This window comes from Mercenaria mercenaria, chromosome 19, assembly GCF_021730395.1.
Source record: "Mercenaria mercenaria strain notata chromosome 19, MADL_Memer_1, whole genome shotgun sequence".
Taxonomy (NCBI): Eukaryota; Metazoa; Mollusca; class Bivalvia; order Venerida; family Veneridae; genus Mercenaria; species Mercenaria mercenaria.
This window is the reverse complement of record NC_069379.1, coordinates 34,684,067-34,706,980: the sequence shown is the minus strand read 5'-3', so window position 1 is coordinate 34,706,980 and position 22,914 is coordinate 34,684,067. Positions and strand designations below refer to the sequence as shown.

The 22,914-nt window shown below is 34.7% G+C and overlaps 1 protein-coding gene across 5 annotated transcripts in view; it reads right to left on the bottom strand.

Moving 5' to 3' along the window:
* Positions 1-3,540: 3,540 nt before the first annotated feature.
* Positions 3,541-22,914, bottom strand: part of LOC123542025 (uncharacterized) — a 44,893-nt gene continuing 25,519 nt past the window's right edge. For all 5 annotated transcript variants that reach the window (XM_053531381.1, XM_053531385.1, XM_053531382.1 and 2 more), the window contains one exon: positions 3,541-18,152. In XM_053531381.1, coding sequence (XP_053387356.1) covers positions 18,105-18,152 — 48 coding nt within the window. In that variant the 3' untranslated portion in view covers positions 3,541-18,104. The remainder of the gene's footprint in view (positions 18,153-22,914) is intronic.

Below are 22,914 nucleotides of genomic sequence, written 5' to 3'. Positions count from 1 at the left end.
TAATTCATGTTCTAGCTTTTGACACAAAACACACGTGCAAAACTTTTTTTCTGCTACATATATTTGATTAATTTTAAATTCAATATGACTTGTTAATCTACAAGAAAAAGGAAGATTTCCATTATAAGCTCCTTTAGTGGCTATATGCAGTCATTCAATAAAAAAAAGATGAAAATGAAATTTTAGTCCCATTCAAATACAGTGTAGTCAGTAGGCTCTAACAGTGTATAATTTCCAGTCTGTGCACTTTCCCATCTTTAAAATCTTTAAGATGTACATGCAACAAAATAAGCAAGGTTTAAAAAATGAAAGCAAGCATTCGAATCTGCAATTATAAGTTACGGATTAAGGTGTAATCAAGTCACGACAAGTGTTGCTGAACGGCGAACGTTACACTTTACGAACCTTTTCTACTATAACTTCGGTTTATCTCCATGGTTAGGTAATCCACATTCAAGCCAGAGTTTCAGCTCAAATACCGAATGCTCATTTATATCATTTGAGCGAAACTTTGCCCTTGGAATACGGTTTCCATCAAGTTTTTATTTGGAATAATTTCTCAGAAGCAATCGTGTTTGTTGTGTGTATCAACCTAATCAAGCGGTATACTTGACATATATCGATGACGTCACTGGCGACTGCATTCCAAAAATAGCCGTTAATATAAAAATAGCCGTAAATAGTCCTGATAATATTCATGCGCTTTGTTATACTGCACTAATTTTTGTTATTTGCCGTTTTGCACTAACAAGTGTAGTAGTTTTCATTTACCGTCTATTATTCCGTTGAGTCGGAGCAAAGCCCCGACCCAGAAATGAAGTATGTGAAGAGCTCTGGTAAGGTCTCTATATAGCTGCACTTTCAACCAGGGAGCTATACACAAACACATGCTCCGAGTTCACCTGTGGAGCAATATTAGAAGGGAGCCATATACTATGAGATAACCGTAATGTGCAGCAGCAGTGACATATTACTATCATTAACTGTGTGACGTTGGAATATGGCATTTTAGAACATTTAGCGGGCCAAACGCAGCCAGAACATTACAGTACAAACCAGTTATAAACGTATCCACTATTTTCATATTTTCTTTGTTTTGTTTGTTACAAATTTTTAAGCAACTTTAAACAGTAAGTATCATTATTTTATTTCAGAGCAGTCATGGCCTACACCAGTAGCTCAGCTTACATTTGAGATGGATTACATAGAACTTTACGGGACGGTCAGACTTCATTGTTACTGTATCTACTTGTACACAGGAAGCTATATATAAAGGCACCGATAATGTCACAAACTTGTAAGTCAGATTAATTGTTTTCAATCCTTGAAGGCCAGAATATTTTTTTTAAGAGAAAATCAAAGACATTTTCTTTTCTTTCCTAAATATTTATCATCCCCTGCGAAAAGGAAAGAGATATAGTTTAAGAGTTGTCAGTGCATCCATATCTGTGCAAGGATAAGTCACATTGAGTTGATATTTTGGTGTGTGAGTTTTTGTATTCACTCCTAGCTAGCTGCTACCCTGTGATCTGTCCATCCATCTGGCTGTTTGGTTTCTGCTCGGTAACTTAAGGTACTGCACCTGTAATGACAAATCAGCAATTTCCATGCGTATCCTCTGTATGCTATTACGGCAACTTTCATCCATAACAGAAAATTATTTTTCATAGCTGGAAAATGCCGAAAGCACATACGGACAATATGTGGACAAACGGAAATTGCCAAAATCACATACAGACAATATGTGGACCAGCGGAAATTGCCGAAATCACATACGGACAATATGACTGTGGACAAACGGAAATTGCCGAAATCACATATGGACAATATGACTGTGGACAAATGGAAATTGCCGAAATCACATACGGACAATATGTGGACAAACGGAAATTGCCGAAATCACATACGGACAATATGACTGTGGACAAACGGAAATTGCCGAAATCACATACGGACAATATGACTGTGGACAAATGGAAATTGCCGAAATCACATACGGACAATATGTGGACAAACGGAAATTGCCGAAAGCACATACAGACAATATGACTGTGGACAAACGGAAATTGCCGAAAGCACATACGGACAATATGACTGTGGACAAATGGAAATTGCCGAAATCACATACGGACAATATGTGGACAAACGGAAATTGCCGAAAGCACATACAGACAATATGACTGTGGACAAACGGAAATTGCCGAAAGCACATATGGACAATATGACTGTGGACAAACGGAAATTGCTGAAATCACATACGGACAATATGTGGACAAACGGAAATTGCCAAAATCACATACGGACAATATGACTGTGGACAAACGGAAATTGCCGAAATCACATACGGACAATATGACTGTGGACAAATGGAAATTGCCGAAATCACATACGGACAATATGTGGACAAACGGAAATTGCCGAAAGCACATACAGACAATATGACTGTGGACAAATGGAAATTGCCGAAATCACATACGGACAATATGACTGTGGACAAATGGAAATTGCCGAAATCACATACGGACAATATGTGGACAAATGGAAATTGACGAAATCACTTACGGACAATATGTGGACAAACGGAAATTGCTGAAATCACATACGGACAATATGTGGACAAACGGAAATTGCCGAAAGCACATACAGACAATATGACTGTGGACAAATGGAAATTGCCGAAATCACATACGGACAATATGACTGTGGACAAATGGAAATTGCCGAAATCACATACGGACAATATGTGGACAAATGGAAATTGACGAAATCACATACGGACAATATGTGGACAAACGGAAATTGCTGAAATCACATACGGACAATATGTGGACAAACGGAAATTGCCGAAATCACATACGGACAATATGTGGACAAACGGAAATTGCCGAAATCACATACGGACAATATGTGGACAAACAGAAATTGCCGAATGTCACTGCGAGTCCACTACCTTAAGAAGACTTTAACTGATAATCACTGTTAGTACAACACACATTTTCACCCATTTTCTTGGGAATGCCTTGACCTACAATACACAGTCTTAAAAGGCACATTGCCCATTAGCATTTATTGACCCTGTTGATGTTGAGGTCTGTGGATCTAAGGTCAGAGTTTGGCCAAAGTTGACGCATTTTGGTAAATCAAAAATTGTAATTTTGGTCAATTTCCACAGTCATACCCTGGTAATGGTTAGTCACTTTGTGTTGGAAAATGGTGTGAATGGTGTGTTTGATTGTATTTGTAGTTATTCTGAAATATTGTGAAAATCATTGGAAGCCACCAGGAGGTGGCTTCCAGTAGGTATGCTTAAAGATTTCTCACATGGAGATGACGTCATTGATTTAGGATCAGCTGTTGTATTACAAAAATTGTACATAAGACAAACTGATTTAATCAAATTTCATAGTAAATAAATCAGTTGATACTTTTAGATCATTCAGTTTCTTTTTAATGCAGGTATATAATCATATATATAACAATAAATTGTCAGCAACAATCGTATAAGAACTTTTCCCCATTTTTGTAGACTAATAATAATAATAATAATAATGACGACTTTATTTATAGTGGATAACATATTTGGCTGTGCCAATTTACAATATGGTCCACTTATACATGTCTATATACAAAAACAATGAACATGAATAAAATTATGTCAGAATAAAACACAGAGTTATATGTTATCAGAAAAATAATATGAGAATGAAATATATACAATACAGGACACTATATTTGCTAACTGGAGTATTTACATTGAAAATGGTGAGAGATGGTAGAGACAGTATTTCCTGACACTTAATTACAATTATGAATTATTGTACTGTCAGAGTATTGCCACTGAAGGTATGATCTTTTAAATTTTTCCAGGGTGTCTAAAGAATGTATGTATTTAGGTATGTTATTCCAGAATAACTGGTCCAGAGTAGTGCAAGGATTTGTGAAAAAATTCCTTTTTTGGCATAGGTACTACTAGTTCATCATTTTGTCTAGATCTAAGTTCATGATCAGATGTATGCTTTTGAGTAAATTTTGAAGTAAGGTAATTAGGACATTGATCATTAGTTGATTTATATACTAGAATTGCTTTTTTGTATTTAATTCGGTCAGAAAAAGTCATCCATTTCAATTCTGTAAATAACTCAGCAGATGGGGCATCAAATTTTTTGTCAAGAATGATTCTTGCAGCACGTTTTTGGAATTTCAAAACAGTTTCTAGAAGCTCGTCACTGCAGTTTCCCCATATAGTGCAGCAATAATCAAGATGTGGCAAAATATAAGCATTGAAAAACAGCTTTCGGGAGTGTAAGTTCAGGAAAGATTTTATTCGTAAGAGAAGAATGATATAAATATGTATTGCATTTTTTCATGGTTTGTTCAACCTGATTCTTCCAGTTTAGATGTTTATCTACATGTACTCCTAAAAGTTTCTCAATGGATGAGTATGAAAGTGCTTGACCCTGCATTTCAATGGTATTACAGGTTATGTGATTTGTTATTTTATTGTTGTTATATGAGGCAGTGATGTACATAGCTTTTGTTTTAGATGTATTAGGAAGCATTGAGTTATCAGTGCACCATTTTTCAACAGTATTTATGTCAGCCTGTAGTGTATTGTGTACTTCTGCTACTGATTTACCCAGGCAGATATTGTTGTATCATCTGCAAACATGTCAATTGATGATTTGCCTGTGTGTAGTGGAAGGTCATTGATATACAGTATGAACAGTATTAGCCCTAGAACAGAGCCCTGGGGTACACCAGCAGAAATATCTTGGGCAGAAGATAGCTGACCTGCTACACAAACTTTTTGGGAATGGTTCTCTAAATATGATGATAACCATGCTATAGAAGATTCACTAAAGTTGTACAATTTTAATTTGTCTATTAATAGAGAGTGATTTACTAGATCAAAAGCTTTGGTCAGGTCTAAGAAAATCGTTCCAACATAGGAGTTATCATTATAGACTGGTTGAGGGTCCCCTATCACTTTATGTTAGTATGGTATGTTAACTTAGTTAATATTTCATGTAACTGTTTGTATTTCTTGAAGGATAATTTCCAATATATGCAATCCGAATATACAAAATAGTTTCGGTATTATTGCCCTACAATGTAGAATTTGATTAAACCCTGCTTCTTATTAAAACCTCAAAATATACATAGACAATTTGACAAATAAAAATGAAAGGCTTGATTTTTATGCTGCACCCTCATAGGATGATTGCTTGAGGTCAATAAATGACCCCTATTGTTTTGAAGATACAGTAGAATTCCGCTATTAAGACCACCCATGGTTCTTTGTAAAACTGGTCTTATTAGCGGTCTGGTCTGATTAGTGGACAAGGCTATACGGGGAAGGTCTGGCAGATAATAACACATTGGAATACAATCAAGACGCAATAATGGCAAACACAGTGTTAAATTTATATGTAGCTTTATTTTCTTTAATTTCTTTAGCCTTAAATACTCAAACTGTGTATTAATTAAGGACGCACTTAACTGATAATGATTTGAATTTTGTTCAATTAAAGACAATTACAACAATATCAAACAATTTCAAACTTCATTCTCCGCTGAAATCCCAAACGTATTTACATTAATAATAACAAACAAACACCGTTTAGATCTAATTAAATCCGTTTTAATCCAGTCAATTCGATCAGCGGGCATTCGTCTAATTACAAACAAATTAATTATTTCAACAATTTCTTATGTTAAAAAAGCGATGTAAAACACCAAACATCTTTAAATAACAATTTCAGACAATCAAACAGTTTGATATGTTGTTTTGATAACGTTTAAAAGACTTGTTAGCAATTAACGGATAAATACACAATGTACACGCTTAACGTGTTAACACGATGTCGCACGTGTTAATTCGCGTGGCGATTCGCGGTAACATACAGAAAAATTTGAGTGGTCGTAATTGCGGTGATTAATTAAGTGTGAAAAAATCAAACAGTTCTGAAATTGGTGGTCGCATTAGTGGATCAGCGGTCTGGTCGCATTTTCGGACAAACGACCATTGGTTTTAAGAAGGAAATATTCTGTTCTTTGCAAAATCGGTCGTATTAGCGGTGCGGTCGTAATTTCGGCGTGGTCGTAAGTAGGAATTTTACTGTAGTAGGTCAAAGATCTAGGTCACAGTGACCTTGAGACTGAAAACGGTCTCCACTCAATCACTTAAGAATGCTTTGGTCTACAGCATGCAGTCGTAAAACTTTATAGGATGATTGATGATTGCCTTGGGAGTTGGCTTCTTCTACAGACCAAACTGCCCTTAAGGTGCTGCCCCCACCCCCCATGAAAAATCATTCTTTATTTACCCTCGATTTGAAGGTCACCTGTCCAGCACAGCCAACGGCCAGTTTATTTCATCACAAATGCTAAATTTTACCCGATTAAACGGTCACTTGGAAATCTCCCAGTCAGGTGATAAAGTTCACTAAACATAGCTGGAAAATCCAGTATGTTGAAATTGCAAAAACTAGAAAACCTTTGTCCTCATGCGCACTGGAGATTGAGAATCAAAGAGCAAAGCTCTCAGTGTAAGGAATTAGACAAATGGACATAACCTGTGGATTATGAAAGAAATAATGTAGAAAAATATAGGTGGGGGCCAATAAGGTCTACCATGCATCCCCGCAAGACTTTTTTTCATAGGTACCAAATTGTTCGGCAGGACCAACTCTTTCAAAATAAAAAATGTTCCCATGAAAAAACTCTTTTGAACTATATGTGATTTCACTGTTTCCGTGGCAACCGTTCATTTTTTAAAAGGACAGCCATATATAGATGATAAACAGTCATATCTTGGTCAGTTTAGGTGATAAAACAGTAATAATGGTGTCAAAATGGAGCTAAGACATTGGCCTTTAAATAGCAGCATTTTGATGTTTTATTTACTAATTTGCATATTCATGAATATTAATGAGAATGTTACAAAAATGACAAAATTTTGTTAAAAAATAATATTTTCTAAATTTCAAATCAATTTAAATGTACCAAACAGCTTTGATCTAGCCTTAAAGTCTCTCGGCGTGTTTTAATATATTATTTTGTTACTCTTACATTATTTTCTTTTAAAACTGGATGTGCTCAGCTAATTTGCATAAAATGAACCAGGGTCACAAACAAAGAATAAAATTCTGAGACCACTAAAACTTAATAAAATGATATCATTAATTGTTATCAATGAAATAACAAGTTTTATGTGGTCTATAATGTTTGTAGACATCGCGTTAACATTATATTGAAGGAAGAATAAAAATGTAACATACATTACACATGTTACGTTACCATTTCAACAACCTTGTTGTATTGCATCAGTTATTTAGAAAATATTCTAGAATCATAATTAATATTACTTATTTTGTACTATAATAATACAATATGCTTCTTTATTTATCAGACAGTGTGAATTTTTTCGGTAACACACTTTAAAATATGTTACCACTACCATTGCTTTTTAAAAAGATATTTAAGAAGAAATTGAAGCCCAAATTGTGATACTGATTTATTTAAACTGTTAGTGGTAAGTTTTAAGAAGGTTTTCTTCTGTTATTTCAGAAATTGCCTAAGATATATATTGCAACAACCATGTATCTATAATTTTAGATAGAATTTTAATAAAATATACAATGATATCCATCTGTGCCTTCATAATATTATGATCATACAGGTGAAATGTGGAGTCGTCCTGTGAGTAAAAACCAAGTTTTATAAAATTTATTTATTTTTTTAGCTCACCTGTCACAAAGTGACAAGGTGAGCTTTTGTGATCGCGTGGCGTCCGTCGTCCATGCATCTGTCCGTAAACTTTTGCTTGTGACCACTCCAGAGGTCACATTTTTAATGGGATCTTTATGAAAGTTGGTCAGAATGTTCATCTTGATGATATCTAGGTCAAGTTCGAAACTGGGTCACGTGCGATCTAAAACTAGGTCAGTAGGTCTAAAAATAGAAAAAACCTTGTGACCTCTCTAGAGGCCATACTTTTCAATGGATCTTCATGAAAATTGGTCAGAATATCCAATTGATGATATCTAGGTCAAGTTCTAAACTGGGTCACGTGCCTTCAAAAACTAGGTCAGTAGGTCAAATAATAAAAAAACCTTGTGACCTCTCTAGAGGCCATATTTTTCATGGGATCTGCATGAAAATTGGTCAGAATGTTCATCTTGATGATATCTAGATCAAGTTCGAAACTGGGTCATGTCGGATCAAAACTAGGTCAGTAGGTCAAATAATAGAAAAACCTTGTGACCTCTGTAGAGGCCATATGTTTCATGGGATCTGCATGAAAATTGATCAGAATGTTCATCTTGATGATATCTAGGTCAAGTTCGAAACTGGGTCAACTGCGGTCGAAAACTAGGTCAGTAGGTCAAATAATAGAAAATCCTTGTGACCTCACTAGAGGTCATATTTTTCATGGGATCTGCATGAAAATTGGTCAGAATGTTTATCTTGATGATATCTAGGTCAAATTTGAAACTGGGTCACATTTGGTCAAAAACTAGGTCAGTAGGTCAAATAATAGAAAAACCTTGTGACCACTCTAGAGGCCATATTTTTCATGGGATCTGTATGAAAGTTGGTCTGAATGTTCGTCTTGATGATATCTAGGTCATGTTTGAAACTGGGTCAACTGCGGTCAAAAACTAGGTCACTAGGTCTAAACATAGAAAAACCTTTTGACCTCTCTAGAGGCCATATTTTTCAATGGAACTTCATGAAAATTGGTGAGAATGTTCTCCTTGATGATATCTAGGTCAAGTTCAAAACTGGGTCAGGTGCGGTCAAAAACTAGGTCAGTAGGTCTAAAAATAGAAAAACATTGTGACCTCTCAGGAGGCCATATTTTTCATGAGATCTTCCTGAAAATTGGTGAGAATGTTCACCTTGATGATATCTAGGTCAAGTACAAAACTGGGTCACATGCCTTTAAAAACTAGGTCATTATGTAAAATAATAGCAAAACCTTGTGACCTCTCTAGAGGCCATATTTTTCAATGGATCTTCATGAAAATTGGTCAGAATTTTTATCTTGAAATCTAGGTCAAGTTCAGAACTAGGTCACATGAGCTCAAAAACTAGGTCACTATGTCAAATAATAGAAAAAACGACGTCATACTCAGTTCATGTGGGGACAGGTGAGCGATTCAGGACCATCATGGTCCTCTTGTTTAGAAATAGTAGCATTATAAGAACATATACAAAACCAACCCTAGCTCGATAGGACAAATCATAGGGTCTTGAGTCATCTAGATGAGGCCTTTGCTCTCCAAGACGATTCAATAAAGATATTGTGTCTGAAGTCAACAGACTTACACCTGTATAATTATAATACGGAGATCTGGACAAGGACTAAATTGTATTATGTGATGGATTATTACTGGATACACCGGAACATTAAGAGAAACACTACTAAGAGAAGCTATGCATCAATCATAACAAATAAGGTTTGATTATCAATTAAGTTACATACCAAAGGTTATGACAAAGGCATGACCTGTCTTTGTCAAAAGTTCAAACTGTAGCAAGAAACTATCCAGCACAACACAAATTGCTTCAGAATCAAAGTGTAATCAAATGTCATTCATAAAAATAAAGCGATTTTTGAGAGCCTATGATCTTCTGTCAGCTGCTTTCTATTTTATAAAAAATATGTTATAAAACAACATATTAGAGAGCAAATATGCTATATTAGGTAACATTAAAGGGAAAATATCGTAAGTCACATCTTAATCAAGACATGCAGAATGTGATTTTCTTGTAACACTGCTGTTTCAAATTGTGTACAGTTCATATTTTTCAGACATTTCATCTAATTTTAGATTCAGATTTTAACTAATCCATACAATTTTACTATTACAAAATGCTGTTTAAGCTAGTGCTAAGGGTGTGAGGGCAATTTCACATTTCATTACATCTAACGATCAGACACAATCAAATCAAATCAGCGGTTATTTTGCTTGGTTGTGTTGTTATGCTTCACAAAAAAGTCTTTAAGTGCCATGTGATGTTTATAAAAGTCTCATCGTCCTCGGTTTCAGTGTTGTTAGATTTTCTGGCCCTTTTGGACCATGTTTACTAAAACAGAATTCCTCTTAAGCCAGTGCTGGGGTGAGGGTCGTAAGGTGTGTTTCACACTTCATTACCTCTCATAAACAGACTTGATCCAACTGAGTTTGCTATTCATTTGCTTGACTGCGTTCTTTGCTTCTAAAGGATGTTGGTAAAGTCAATAGCAACATGTTTTCATCAACTCTGAAGTGTCGTTCAGAAGGCACTCAGTATCTTCCTAGAAGTTTTGAATAGCATTATGTAATTGTTTTCTTAACAAATTTGGTTTTCAAGCACTTACTATTGTTCACATTCTTGACAGCTTTTTGCAATTTCATCAGTTTAAATCTAAAGATTACTTTAAAGTACCTGAATATTTTATTTTGTTTTTTAGTTTTTTGTTCAGTGCTGCTTTTCAACAGTGAATAATTTATTAATAAGCCCATAGATATCTCAATACAATACATGTTTTTCTCAAACTCAAAAACAAAATGCTTTATTTCTCACATAAATAACTGTATAGATACACTTCACAATCACACAAAACAAGATAAATATTCTATTATAAAAACATTTTTCAAGATAGACAGCCCCAAATTGTAACCTTATTATCAGTGTATGGATGTTAGCAGGGATTTATACATTATTAATATAAATTATACCGAATACATAAAAATACATAATCAATGTAAAATGTTATTATTGACAACAATATTGAAACCATCAAATAAAAGAACATCATGATTAAGGAACTGATATTAGTATAATTAAACTGATAGATGCATTAATTCAAAATGAAAAAGGAACATTGAATGTGTAATGAATGTTTCAGATGATAACAAAAGTAAAGAAATGATGTTAGAATAAATACTTTAAAGTTTTAACAAATCAACGATATCATAATATTGATAACAATGATTGAAATTTCTTCCTACTTATTTGTAAATACACAGCAAAACACAGTGGTAACGTATTTTAAAGTGCAGTTATGGAAAATCCATTGCTTGAGAAGTATGAAACTATACTATTTTGTAAGAGTATTTAATAACTTGATAACTAAATATCCCTCAACTATTTTCTAAGAAAATAACGATACAATAAAACAAGATTCCTGGAATGGTAACGTAACATATGTAAAGTATGTAACAAACAGATTCCTCCTTCAAATAAGTATTTACACTATATTTTCAAATGATATAGCTCAAATAACACAAGTTTATTGATACATTTCATTTCATCATGTTGTTCAGTTTTAGTTATATCTTGTTTCCAGAGATGTCTGTTTTAGCATAGATTAATTTATGCAAATTAGCTAAAATAGCTAATGTAGAAAAAATTATTTACCTTCAGAGTAACAAAATACTATTCTAGAAAACACTGAGATACATTAAGACCAGATGAAAACTGTCTGATCTTTATTTTCTAAATAATTGATGTAATAAAACAAGGTTATTGAAATGGTAACATAACATGTGTAAAGTATGTTACATACTGATTTCTCCTTCAGAAATGAGTTTAAACTACATTTCCAAACAATATAGCTCACATAATTGTTATTTTATTGACAACAATTAATTATATCATTTTATTAAATTTTAGTGGTATCTTGTTCCCTGAGACGTTGGTTGTGGTAGTGGTTAATTTTATGCAAAATAGCTAAACATACCTATTTTGGAGTAAACAATTTACCATCAGTGTTACAAAATACTATTTTAAAAACCACTGAGAGACTTTCAGAACAGATCAAAACTGTTTGGTACATTTAAATTGATTTGAAACTTAGAAAATATTATTTTCTAATAAAATTTTGTCGTTTTGTAACATTCTCATTAATATTCATGAATATGCAAATTAGATAATTAAAATAAAAATACTGCTATTTTAAGACCAAGATTCTATCTTTATTCTCATTTATATACATTCATCATATAAAGCATTATAACACATTTACAAATATCACATGTATATAACTGCTGAAATTTTGAGCTATATGAGATTAATATTTCAGTCAATAGTACATGAATTCTGACCATTAAGAATATTGAATATATCATTTAAATAAATGAATAAAAATTACTTCTATATTGAGTCTAACTATTTACAGACTTAAAAGATAGAAAACCAGTGCTAATCCATATTTAAAAACTGCCATAAAAGAACCATATGTAAAACACTGAAGACTGTAAATCGGGGCCCTAACGCGCATATAAAAAATAGTTTTCAAAAATCGAATATCACTCTTGACCAGGTCAAGAATGAACTGATTAGCACTGATTGTCTACACAAGTATAAAATGGACATGACACATATTACCAAGAAAATACAATACATTATTTACAAAGTAAAAATTGTCGTCTTCGTAAAATTGAAAAACAGGTTTTGGCACATTGTCTAATCAAGTCTTTATGGGAAAACAACAATATAAACTGATCGGTTTTCGATAAGTTTGGAAACTCAGAATTACACTTGGTTGCTTTTGTGAACAATATATCTCTCAAATCACTGTAAACATGGCATTCAAGGATAACATGGAATTCATTTTCAACAGTATTACTTTGACAGAATGGACATGTTCTATTTTCCTCCCTGAGTCCTTCATATCGTCCAGTTTCAATACGAATGGGTGCAACACCCAGTCTAAATTTACTGAAAGCAATTTACTGTGACAAAGGCATTGTAAGAGTACAATATTCTTCTACACTGTAGTTAGACTTTAACAATTTATACAATCTAAGTTTATTGCAACCACGACCTGATGGACCGATATCATTATTAATTCTGTTTAACCAGCTGTTCATATAATATTCATATGTCGCCTCTTCAACCATAAGGGCGAATGAACGAGGTATACTATTTTCTTAAAGAGCAATACATATTCATATCATTTTCTTCAAAATAAGAAGTTACATTATATATCCAACTTTTACATGAACGACCAGATTTGCCGTATGACCAAAGTGCCACCCATTTGTTGAACCTCGACCCCTTCCATACATGCTAACTTAGGCCAGTATAGGGAGACACTTTTCCATTGTCGGACTAATGGCGGCTTCCAGGCCATTTCACCAGAAATTCCATCATTCAGTGAATATTTTCCAACACCAAGGAAGAAACGAACAGCCCGGTGATGAACAGCATCGATGCAAGAGTAAGATCGATATCCCCATAGCGGTGTGCTATAGCTAATATCAGGCCATACAACTGTGTCATAAAGTTTGGTGTACACATGATATGGAAGACCTCCAATAGATTTACATTTGGCAGTCAACAAACCCAAGGCTCGACTGGCACTCTGAGCAACAGACTTTACAGTTATATTTAGATCAAGATGTTCTTGTAAAACAACACCTAGATAAGTATATCTATCAACAATAGAAAGTTGATTTAAACCACACATAAAAGTAAACGATGTGCATGGCGTTGAATTAGGTCTAAAGTGAACTATATTACTTTTATTACAATTTACAACCATATCATTTGTTTTACACCAATCGTTTAAACCATTAATTAAAATTTGTAAATCTTCAGCAGTTTCAGATAACAAAACAATATCATCGGCGTACAACATTATACATACTTTTTCGTTTTCTAAAGACACACCAATGTCAAGTGACTTAAGATATAATGTCAAATCATCAATAAACAAATTAAAAAGTAAAGGGGACAGTATACAACCTTGGCGAAGGCCACATTTTACATCAAACCATTCAGTTTCAAAAGCATTTACTCGTACACATGACATAACACATGAATACAGTGATTTAATAGCTTTTAACATTTTACCAGCAATACCAATATTCTCCAGAAGTTTTCATAAAATGATTCTATTTATAGTATCATATGCCTTTCTAAAATCAATAAAGGCGCAAAAAGTATCTTTATGTATTTTCTTTCTGCTATCAATTATATTTGTTAAAGATAAAATTTGGTCTGTTGTGCTTCTGCCTTTTCTAAAGCCATTTTGTTCATCGCTCACCTTTAGGTTTTCCTCAGACCATTTACTTAATCTGTTGTTTAAAACATTGCAATATACTTTATACATGGATGAAGATAACGAAATACTCTATATGATAAAGGATCTCTTTTATCCGATGACGATGATTTGGGGATAGGTTTTATAATGCATTTACCCCATAAAGAGGGATATATCGAATTATACCGTTATCAAAACATATATTGAATAAAACATAAAGGAAAGAAACACATGCATCATTGTTTAATACTTCGACTGGAATATTGTCGATACCATTAGCCTTACCCTTCTTAACAGATAACAATGCATTTTTAACATCCAACAAACTTATGTGACTATTAAAACTAATATCATCAGCATTCAAATCCACATTAACATTACTATTGTCAATGTGATCTAGTGAGGCCTTTGATGTTTGGAAAAGAGAGCTAAAGTCATGTTTCCACTTTTTTAAAATGGTATCCACATCATGTGAAACAGATCCATCTGATGTTACGACTTCCATTGGTATCCCGTTACTTGTAGAGCAATTGACCCCAATCTTTCCGATAGATTTCCAAAAATTGGACGAATCAACGTTACACTCCTGTAACAATTGTGTTTGTATTGAATACCAATGGAAACGCTTAGCTCTCTGTACCATTCGGTCAAAATCCCTGCGTTTTACAATATAAGATGACTTTAAAACTTTCTTACTGCTAACATTATCACAAGATAACCAAGCCTTTTCTGCTAAACAAACTTCATTCCATATATCTGTCAGTTTATCAGACCACCAAGGCTTTCCTGGTAGTCGTTTTTTATTATTAGAACCGTATTTAACAATCTTACACGGTAATCTATCAGACATACTTCGTTGGACTAGGTTACACCAATCATTGTAAACATCATCAATATCTGACTGTGTTCTAAAGCTACATTCAAGTTTAGATATAGTATATAATTTACATATTGCAAAGTACTAAAATCTAACATAAAATCATTTGGCACATTACTAACATCAACCTTTTTAAAACTAGACACATAACGGGTGTTCATATTATTCGATTCAATATAAGTATCCACAACAACATTCCAAAGTAATAAAAGAACTAGATGCAACATCTGAGACAAAACCAGCTTCATTGATTAAATCAGACACTCACTTAACATTAAAATGTTCAAATGATGATAACTTATTATGACTGACAAAACAATAGTCCACAACAGAATTACCTTTTGAAGATACTGATGTAAAGTCATTACACACATTATTTCGACCATTAAGCATGCACATGTTAACATTTATTAGAAAGTCTAAAAATATTTCACCATATCTGTTTATATTAAAATCAATAATTTCTCGGTGAATAATATCATCTACACCTCTTATGAAGTCGTCATTGTCGCCACATCTACCGTTAAAATCGCCACATACATACATAATACCATCATCCTTATACTGATAAATCGAAGATAATAGAGTATCATAGAACTTATTAACGTCAAACCATCTAGATGAGTGTTCCGGCGGCAAGTAACATACGCAGGGCAAAATTGAAAAATTACTGTATTTGTGTCGTAACTTTAACAATAGGATACCTTCACCCGAATTGTCACAGACTGTTATATTAAAATCATCAGCTAAAGAGTTTGATACGAAGAAACCAACTCCACCGGAACCAGTTCTGGCATTTCTGTGGATCTGTGTTCTGTTATGCCCGAACCAAGTGAAACTATTAAGATGTAACACTTCGCTTCCAGTTAGATGACTTTCGGCTATACCTAAAATATCTATATTAGAGTTAAAAACACATGACGATCTTAAAACATAGTTATCTGAATTAGAGTCTGTTTTCCATCCTCTCACATTCCAAAACCCGGCTCTTATCTATCTGCGGCCACGGTTATAGCCACCAGAGCGTCCCTGATAAGAGCCGTGCCTTGGACTATCGCGATCCCTGTGACCATGATAATCCGTATGATGAGAATCATCCCAGCTATCACGACGGTCATCGTGATCACTTCTCCCGTTTACACGACGATCCCTGTTGTGCAAGCGGTAACGGTTCGAGTTCTGATTGTCATGACCCAAGTCACGATTGTCACGGCTAGAGTCATGACACTCATCGCTATTGCGATTGACTATTCGGGATCCCCTCATTGTAAGCTGATCCGACTTAAGCACATTAAGAATAGTGGCAAAGTTTCGACTACTCTTTCGTTGTTCTGGGGCAAGATCATGATTGACATAAACTTTTGAGTACAGACTGACATGCCTAAGATCTGGTTTAGCTTTCATAACAGTCTGTTTGTCCTCCTTAGACTTAAACGTTGCTATAACGACACCAGGTTTAAACTCGGTATGTGATTTCTTATGCTCGGCCCTTGACCCCATGATACTTGACAATTTCAAACCGTCTCTCACTAGGGCATTCACTTTCGATGCCGTGCCCTCACTCGCAGTCTCAGGTAAGTTTCGAATCACTACATTTAAAGTCCTATCTGTGGTAGCATGTTGAGTATCAGGAAGAACAGGGAGGCCCATGGAAGACAAACTGTTTATCTGCCCCCGTATTGCAGCTAAGTCATCTGCTAAATCAGATTTGATAGTCTCTGAGAATTGCTAAAACTTGGTGTCCAACTTCTGATCAACATTACATTTAACTCTCTCCAGCTCACTGTTCACCCATTTGTCAAGAAGTTGTGAGACCTTGTTAGCAATCCGGGAATCAAGAGTTTTCTCAAACTGATCAAACCGGTCATTAAGCCCTAAGTACATCATATTAACATCCGACGAAAGTTTATCGAACATCTGTTGGAGTGTAGGTGTGGCGCTGACATGCACATCTGCCTTGTCGACTACAATCTTCCTGTGATCGGGTTCAGGTGAAGATTCTCGGGAATCCTTATACAAAGTTCTCCTGGCTTTAATAGCAGAGCGATCCTCTAGAACAAGAAAAGGTGAGTCTCCTCTCACCTTCTTGGCTGTTGTATCACAGGTGCCGGACACGGAAAGGTTACGTTTGCGACTACCGATGGCTGGTGTTGCCACTTTAGTAATACCCTGAGAGGACATGATGGAATCCACATAGTCAGCTGCCTCTGAAACCATCTTTTCAGCCATTTTATGCTTAGTCATTTATATGGTTAGGCGAGCTAAATATGACGAGCGAATAATACACAAATACCACAGTGAACTCTGTTTTACAAAGCACGTCAATTGCCCGTAACGCCTTGCGATAATTTTCCAATATTGAACAGCTGATCAACTGTCAAACAATTACTGTCTCTTCTCATGCGTGACGAAATTTTGGCTATACCGGGTTTTTACACTATGTCCACGGGTAATTAATATTCAAAGTACTTGATCGATACTATAAATAGTATCAATCGATTCACAAAATGTGATAAATCAGCTCAAAACCAGCTGGCTAATACGACAAAGTTCAAAATTTCACAGTTTAAAATAGTACCTCTATATATAATTCACATATATTCCAATACAATTTATTACAAAATCCCTATCCAACACTATATAAATCCAAATTTTATCTCTCACTGATTGTCAACAAACTATCCACCATTGACCGGAAGCGAAAAAAAAAGACCAATGTCTTAGCTCCATTTTGATACCATTTTTATTGTTTTATCACCAAAATTGACCAAGATCTGACTAATTATCATCTATATGGTTGATCTTTCCAAAAATGAACGGTTGCCATGGAAACAGTGAAATCATATATAGTTCAAAAGAGTTTTTTCATGGGAACATTTTTTATTTTGAAAGAGTTGGTCCTGCCGAACAATTTGGTACCTATGAAAAAAAGTCTAGTGGGGATGCATGGTAGACTTTAATGGCCCCCCACCTATATTTTTCTACATTATTTCTTTCATAATCCACAGGTTATGTCCATTTGTCTAATTCCTTACACTGAGAGCTTTGCTCTTTGATTCTCTTGTCTTTTTTCCATATCTTCATTGTTACTTTAATTTACAACACTGCTTCTTTCCCTGTGGAATTTCTTTTCCCAGATGGTTTCAGACAACTCTTTTAGGGCTAAATGTTCTGCAGCAGTTTTCACTATTTTCTTTTCACTTGATGCCAAACCATTGATATCACAAACACACCCTGAAAATATTGTTAAATCTGATTAATACATTTTCTTTCATAAAGTAAAATATGGACCTTAAACTGTCAAATATTAACACTATTTGTTTCTTGTCTGCTTCATTACCTGACCATCCATCAAGGTATTTCAATATTTTGTGGCACAAATGCCATAAGATGATGTGTCATGCGCAACTGTCATGCAGACCTCTAGCCTTAAGGTCAAGTTCACACTTAAAAAGGAGGTAAAAGGTTAATAGGGTCTGTGTTATATCCGCTACATAGAGGCTGGAAAGAAACCATCAGTTTTACAATTAAGATCAGGACCGAGTCTTAGAAGCACTCTACCTAATTGGCAATTTCTCTGGTCATCTGATTTTTGTGGGGGGCTTTCTGAATATTATGGTAAATGTCAGAAGAAAATAATTATTGTTTTGAACGTCCAAACATGTCATTTGATTAAAAGTATAAATATATCTATTATACATAGGCAGTAAAACTCTATATTCCTTACTATTCTAAACTGAAAAACATAATTATGCTCCACTTTGATACACCATGTAAATGCTCAAATCTATTGAACAATTGACTTAATATATTCACACACCTTCAGTGACCTTGGGTGTAAGTAAAAGCCACTCACCTTGGGATAATGTAAAAACTAAGAAGCAGTCATTTTGGTCATTTGTTTTTGTACTGTGCCTAATTGTTACAACTTTGGTAAGGCCAAAAAACAAATTCTTTGTTTCCGGTAACATGCTTAAAAAATTAGGGTAGGTAGGTCGGAAAATGTTTTTTTTTTAAAAAAATTTTATTAAATGAGACTTTTCAGAAATTATTTTTGTGTCCAAAAAAATGAATACAAATAAGGGGGTTTATGCCTTTAGAGCATCAGTAAGTTGATTTCTAACATCACTGACTAAGTGTAAAGCATAAAAAGTGCAGTTTTGCAACTTTGTGTAAAAAGTTGAAAAAAAAAATTCTCCAAGGCTATAAAAACATTTATGATTGGGCCAAAAATTTAGGGTAGGTCAGGATAACGGAAACAAACATTTTTTTTTTTACGCCTAAGGATACAGAACCAGTTTGGACACTGATATTCATTCCACAACTTTGGTAAGGATACAGAACCATGGCAGTTTGGACACTGATATTCATTCCACAACTTTGGTAAGGATACAGAACCAGTTTGGACACTGATATTCATTATACAACTTTGGTAAGGATACATAACCAGTTTGGACACTGATATTCATTACACAACTTTTGTAAGGATACAGAACCAGTTTGGACACTGATATTCATTCCACAACTTTGGTAAGGATACAGAACCAGTTTGGACACTGATATTCATTATACAACTTTGGTAAGGATACAGAACCAGTTTGGACACTGATATTCATTCCACAACTTTGGTAAGGATACAGAACCAGTTTGGACACGGATATTCATTCCACAACTTTGGTAAGGATACAGAACCAGTTTGGACACTGATATTCATTACACAACTTTTGTAAGGATACAGAACCAGTTTGGACACTGATATTCATTCCACAACTTTGGTAAGGATACAGAACCAGTTTGGACACTGATATTCATTATACAACTTTGGTAAGGATACATAACCAGTTTGGACACTGATATTCATTACACAACTTTTGTAAGGATACAGAACCAGTTTGGACACTGATATTCATTACACAACTTTGAAGGGACAAGCTGATATATGTTATTACAAAATATACTTGATAGTGATATGTGTGTTTATCCAAACAGAAACTATATATATTAATGCAATCATTGTTTGCATTTTTTCGGCAGGAAAACGATGCCGAAAATTCGGCAATTTTCGTAGATTACTAGGTCTGCATTAATATAACATCTTGACAGCTATGACGCAAATTTAAGTTTAAACTTACACATTTTAAAGTTGTTACAACTTGCTGGAAAAGCTATGGGAAGTACTAACTGGAATTTTTCTCTAGCCCGGAAATGTTCGTAAACCTTCGGAAGTACACGATTCCGATCTGTCTTTTCCGTGAGAATTCCGTTTCTATTTTTAGCCATGGATTATTGCTTTCAGAAGTTATCGTTCTTTATTAAACACCCGCATATTTTGGGTGTAATGTAGGTGGCTCTGCGATCGGAAAACAGGTTTCCCCAGGCTGTCAATTTGCAGGTAAATAAAAGGTTAGAAATTGTCAGACTGGATTCCCAGGCTAGTATTTATACAGTGATATTCTGAAATGATGAGATTGATGGACAATGTCACAGAGTACTTGAGACTGAAAATTACATACCAAGTTACCTCCAACAGATTTAAACCGGGGCATATATGTTTTACAAACAGCTCTTTTTATGCCCTCGAAGGTCACACTGGATAAATGGCTATCTTGACGCCCAATGGAAATGTAACCCAGCTGGAAATAAAACCCAGCTGGAAATCGGTAGGTAAAGTTTTTCATTTATTTTTATTGAAACGAAGTTAATTCTTGCAAATCAACTTGACAGTTTTGTCAAGGAATGAACATGGCTTACATTTACAATTTCTGGGCCAGAAACGATCGTTATGTTTTTAGATATCTGCTAACAATTTCTTCAGTTTGAAAAATCGAGCAAAAATCCAAAGTTTTGCGCAAATTGTTTTGTTTATGAACAATCTGTGACAACTTTTATCAACTGGTTTAACAGATGTGTCCTTTCTGAACACCTGTGTGAAGTTTCCGGGTTCTATGTTATTCCTGAAAAAATATATTAGCAGTTAAATAGACATAGTCGAAAAAAATGACTGTCGAAAACGGCCGCTGTATTTGCAATAGGCAGTCGTTGAAGTCAGCTGCCGGCTATCGAGAATACAGCTGTATAAAAGTAAAAAACTGTCTTGTAGACATGTTATATGCCCCGTAGTGTCATTTCTTCATGTATATTTTGTATCTGTTTAATCTGCCTGCGTTTTTGCGATTTCTTTCGTCTTTCATTTGTGTAAAATGTGTATTCTTGCAGTCAGTAAGCAGTTTATATTATATTATACTTATGTATGGTCCTTACTGCCATGTCGAGTAATTCTGGTTGATTTCATTATCATTGTCCTTTTAGTTTAGGGTCTAAAAGTTGCTTAATTCCTTTCATCCGTCCGTCTGTCCATCCGCAGTGTCTTGTCCGGGCTGTGATTCTACATGGCATTGCATGAACTGATTTTTTATGCATTGATTTTTAACCTTCAAACATATTATGTTACAATGATACAAGTATATGTGAGGCCCAATCACGGATGACCCCTTACAGAAGAAAAAGACCTGCTGCGTACTCTTGCTGTGTACATACAGCGTATATGATGCGTACATGATGTGTACTGAAATCAAGGGCTTTAAATAGTACGCAGGATATACACCGCACATACACCGATAGTACGTTTGTAGTACACTTTTGACATGCAAATGAGCTCTGCCGCGTACTACTTGCTGCGTACATGCTGTGGACTACATAGTACACAGGATGTACGCTGGAGGAATTTAGTATGTGGGAAATAGTACGCAGCATGTACGCGGCACATACACCTTTCACATGCAAATGAGCCTGCGGTGTACTACCCCTGCGGCGTACATGCTGTGTACTCCTGCGGCGTACATGCTGTGTACTCCTGGCCCGAGTCCTGCGGCGTACATGCTGTGTACTCCTGCTGCATACATGCTGTGTACTCTTGTGGCGAAACTGCTGTGATAATGTAAACTCCTTACTCCACCAACTTTCGTATGCAAATGCTGATCATTTGGACAGAAAAAAAAACAGAAAAAAGATAAGTGACATGCATCAATAAGTATTTACCCTTACCAAATTAATGTAGATTGATGTTATCAAATAAATTAGTATGCTTTTCTTCATCCACTTTTCAATGAAATAAATCAATTTTTGTAGCATGTAATTTGGTAAACATTTGAAGAAAATGGCGTAACTGCATCAAGGGGAAACAACTTTAATGCAACTAAATATAAGTGTTATGATTTATTATAGACGATGTGTGCGTAGTATGTATTTATTTTGATTAAAATCCATCTGAGAACAATCTAGGACTGGAATTATATAAGCATTTATACACATTTACGTCCGTAAAAAGTAGCGCACCAACAAATTTTGGATTGATTTTTTCCAATGGGGCGAGCGCAATTAGCCAAAAACGTTCTGAAAATATACGAGCAGCAAATCCGATGAACAACTTTTTAATTTGGTGAGGCCTTAATGAGTTAACATAATGAGCATTAAAGCCTTTATAAAACATGATAGAATGGTGTTTTGCTTAAGAGTATTCAAATAACAGTGAGAGCTATTAATTCTTCTCATTCGGGCACTGTTGAGGCATTATCTTGGTAATTATTTCATGTATTACTAAATGTAATGCAATGAATTTCAAATAAGGCTTTTCAATTATCCAAGTTAGAAAGCTCCAGGATTAATTCAAAATGAAAAAGAATATATTTTTACACTGCATGCAAGGTGCAGCTCAGAAATCACTAAGATGTAAGCTTCACAAATGAACATTGCAAATAGTTTGGCAAATTTTCATTGTTCAGAATACCGGTAATCTGACCTATTCTATGCTATTAAGATAAAAGTTACTCGGAAATCAAGTTCTTGCTTCAAAAAAAAAAAAAAATGTACAAATCCTTCCTGCATGAAGTGTACTTCAGACTTTTACCTAAAAAAATTCAAAGTATAAACACCAAAAGAAAATGAACAAGTCCCTCCCGCGTATATGAAGTTTACTTCAGACTTTAACTTATAAAAA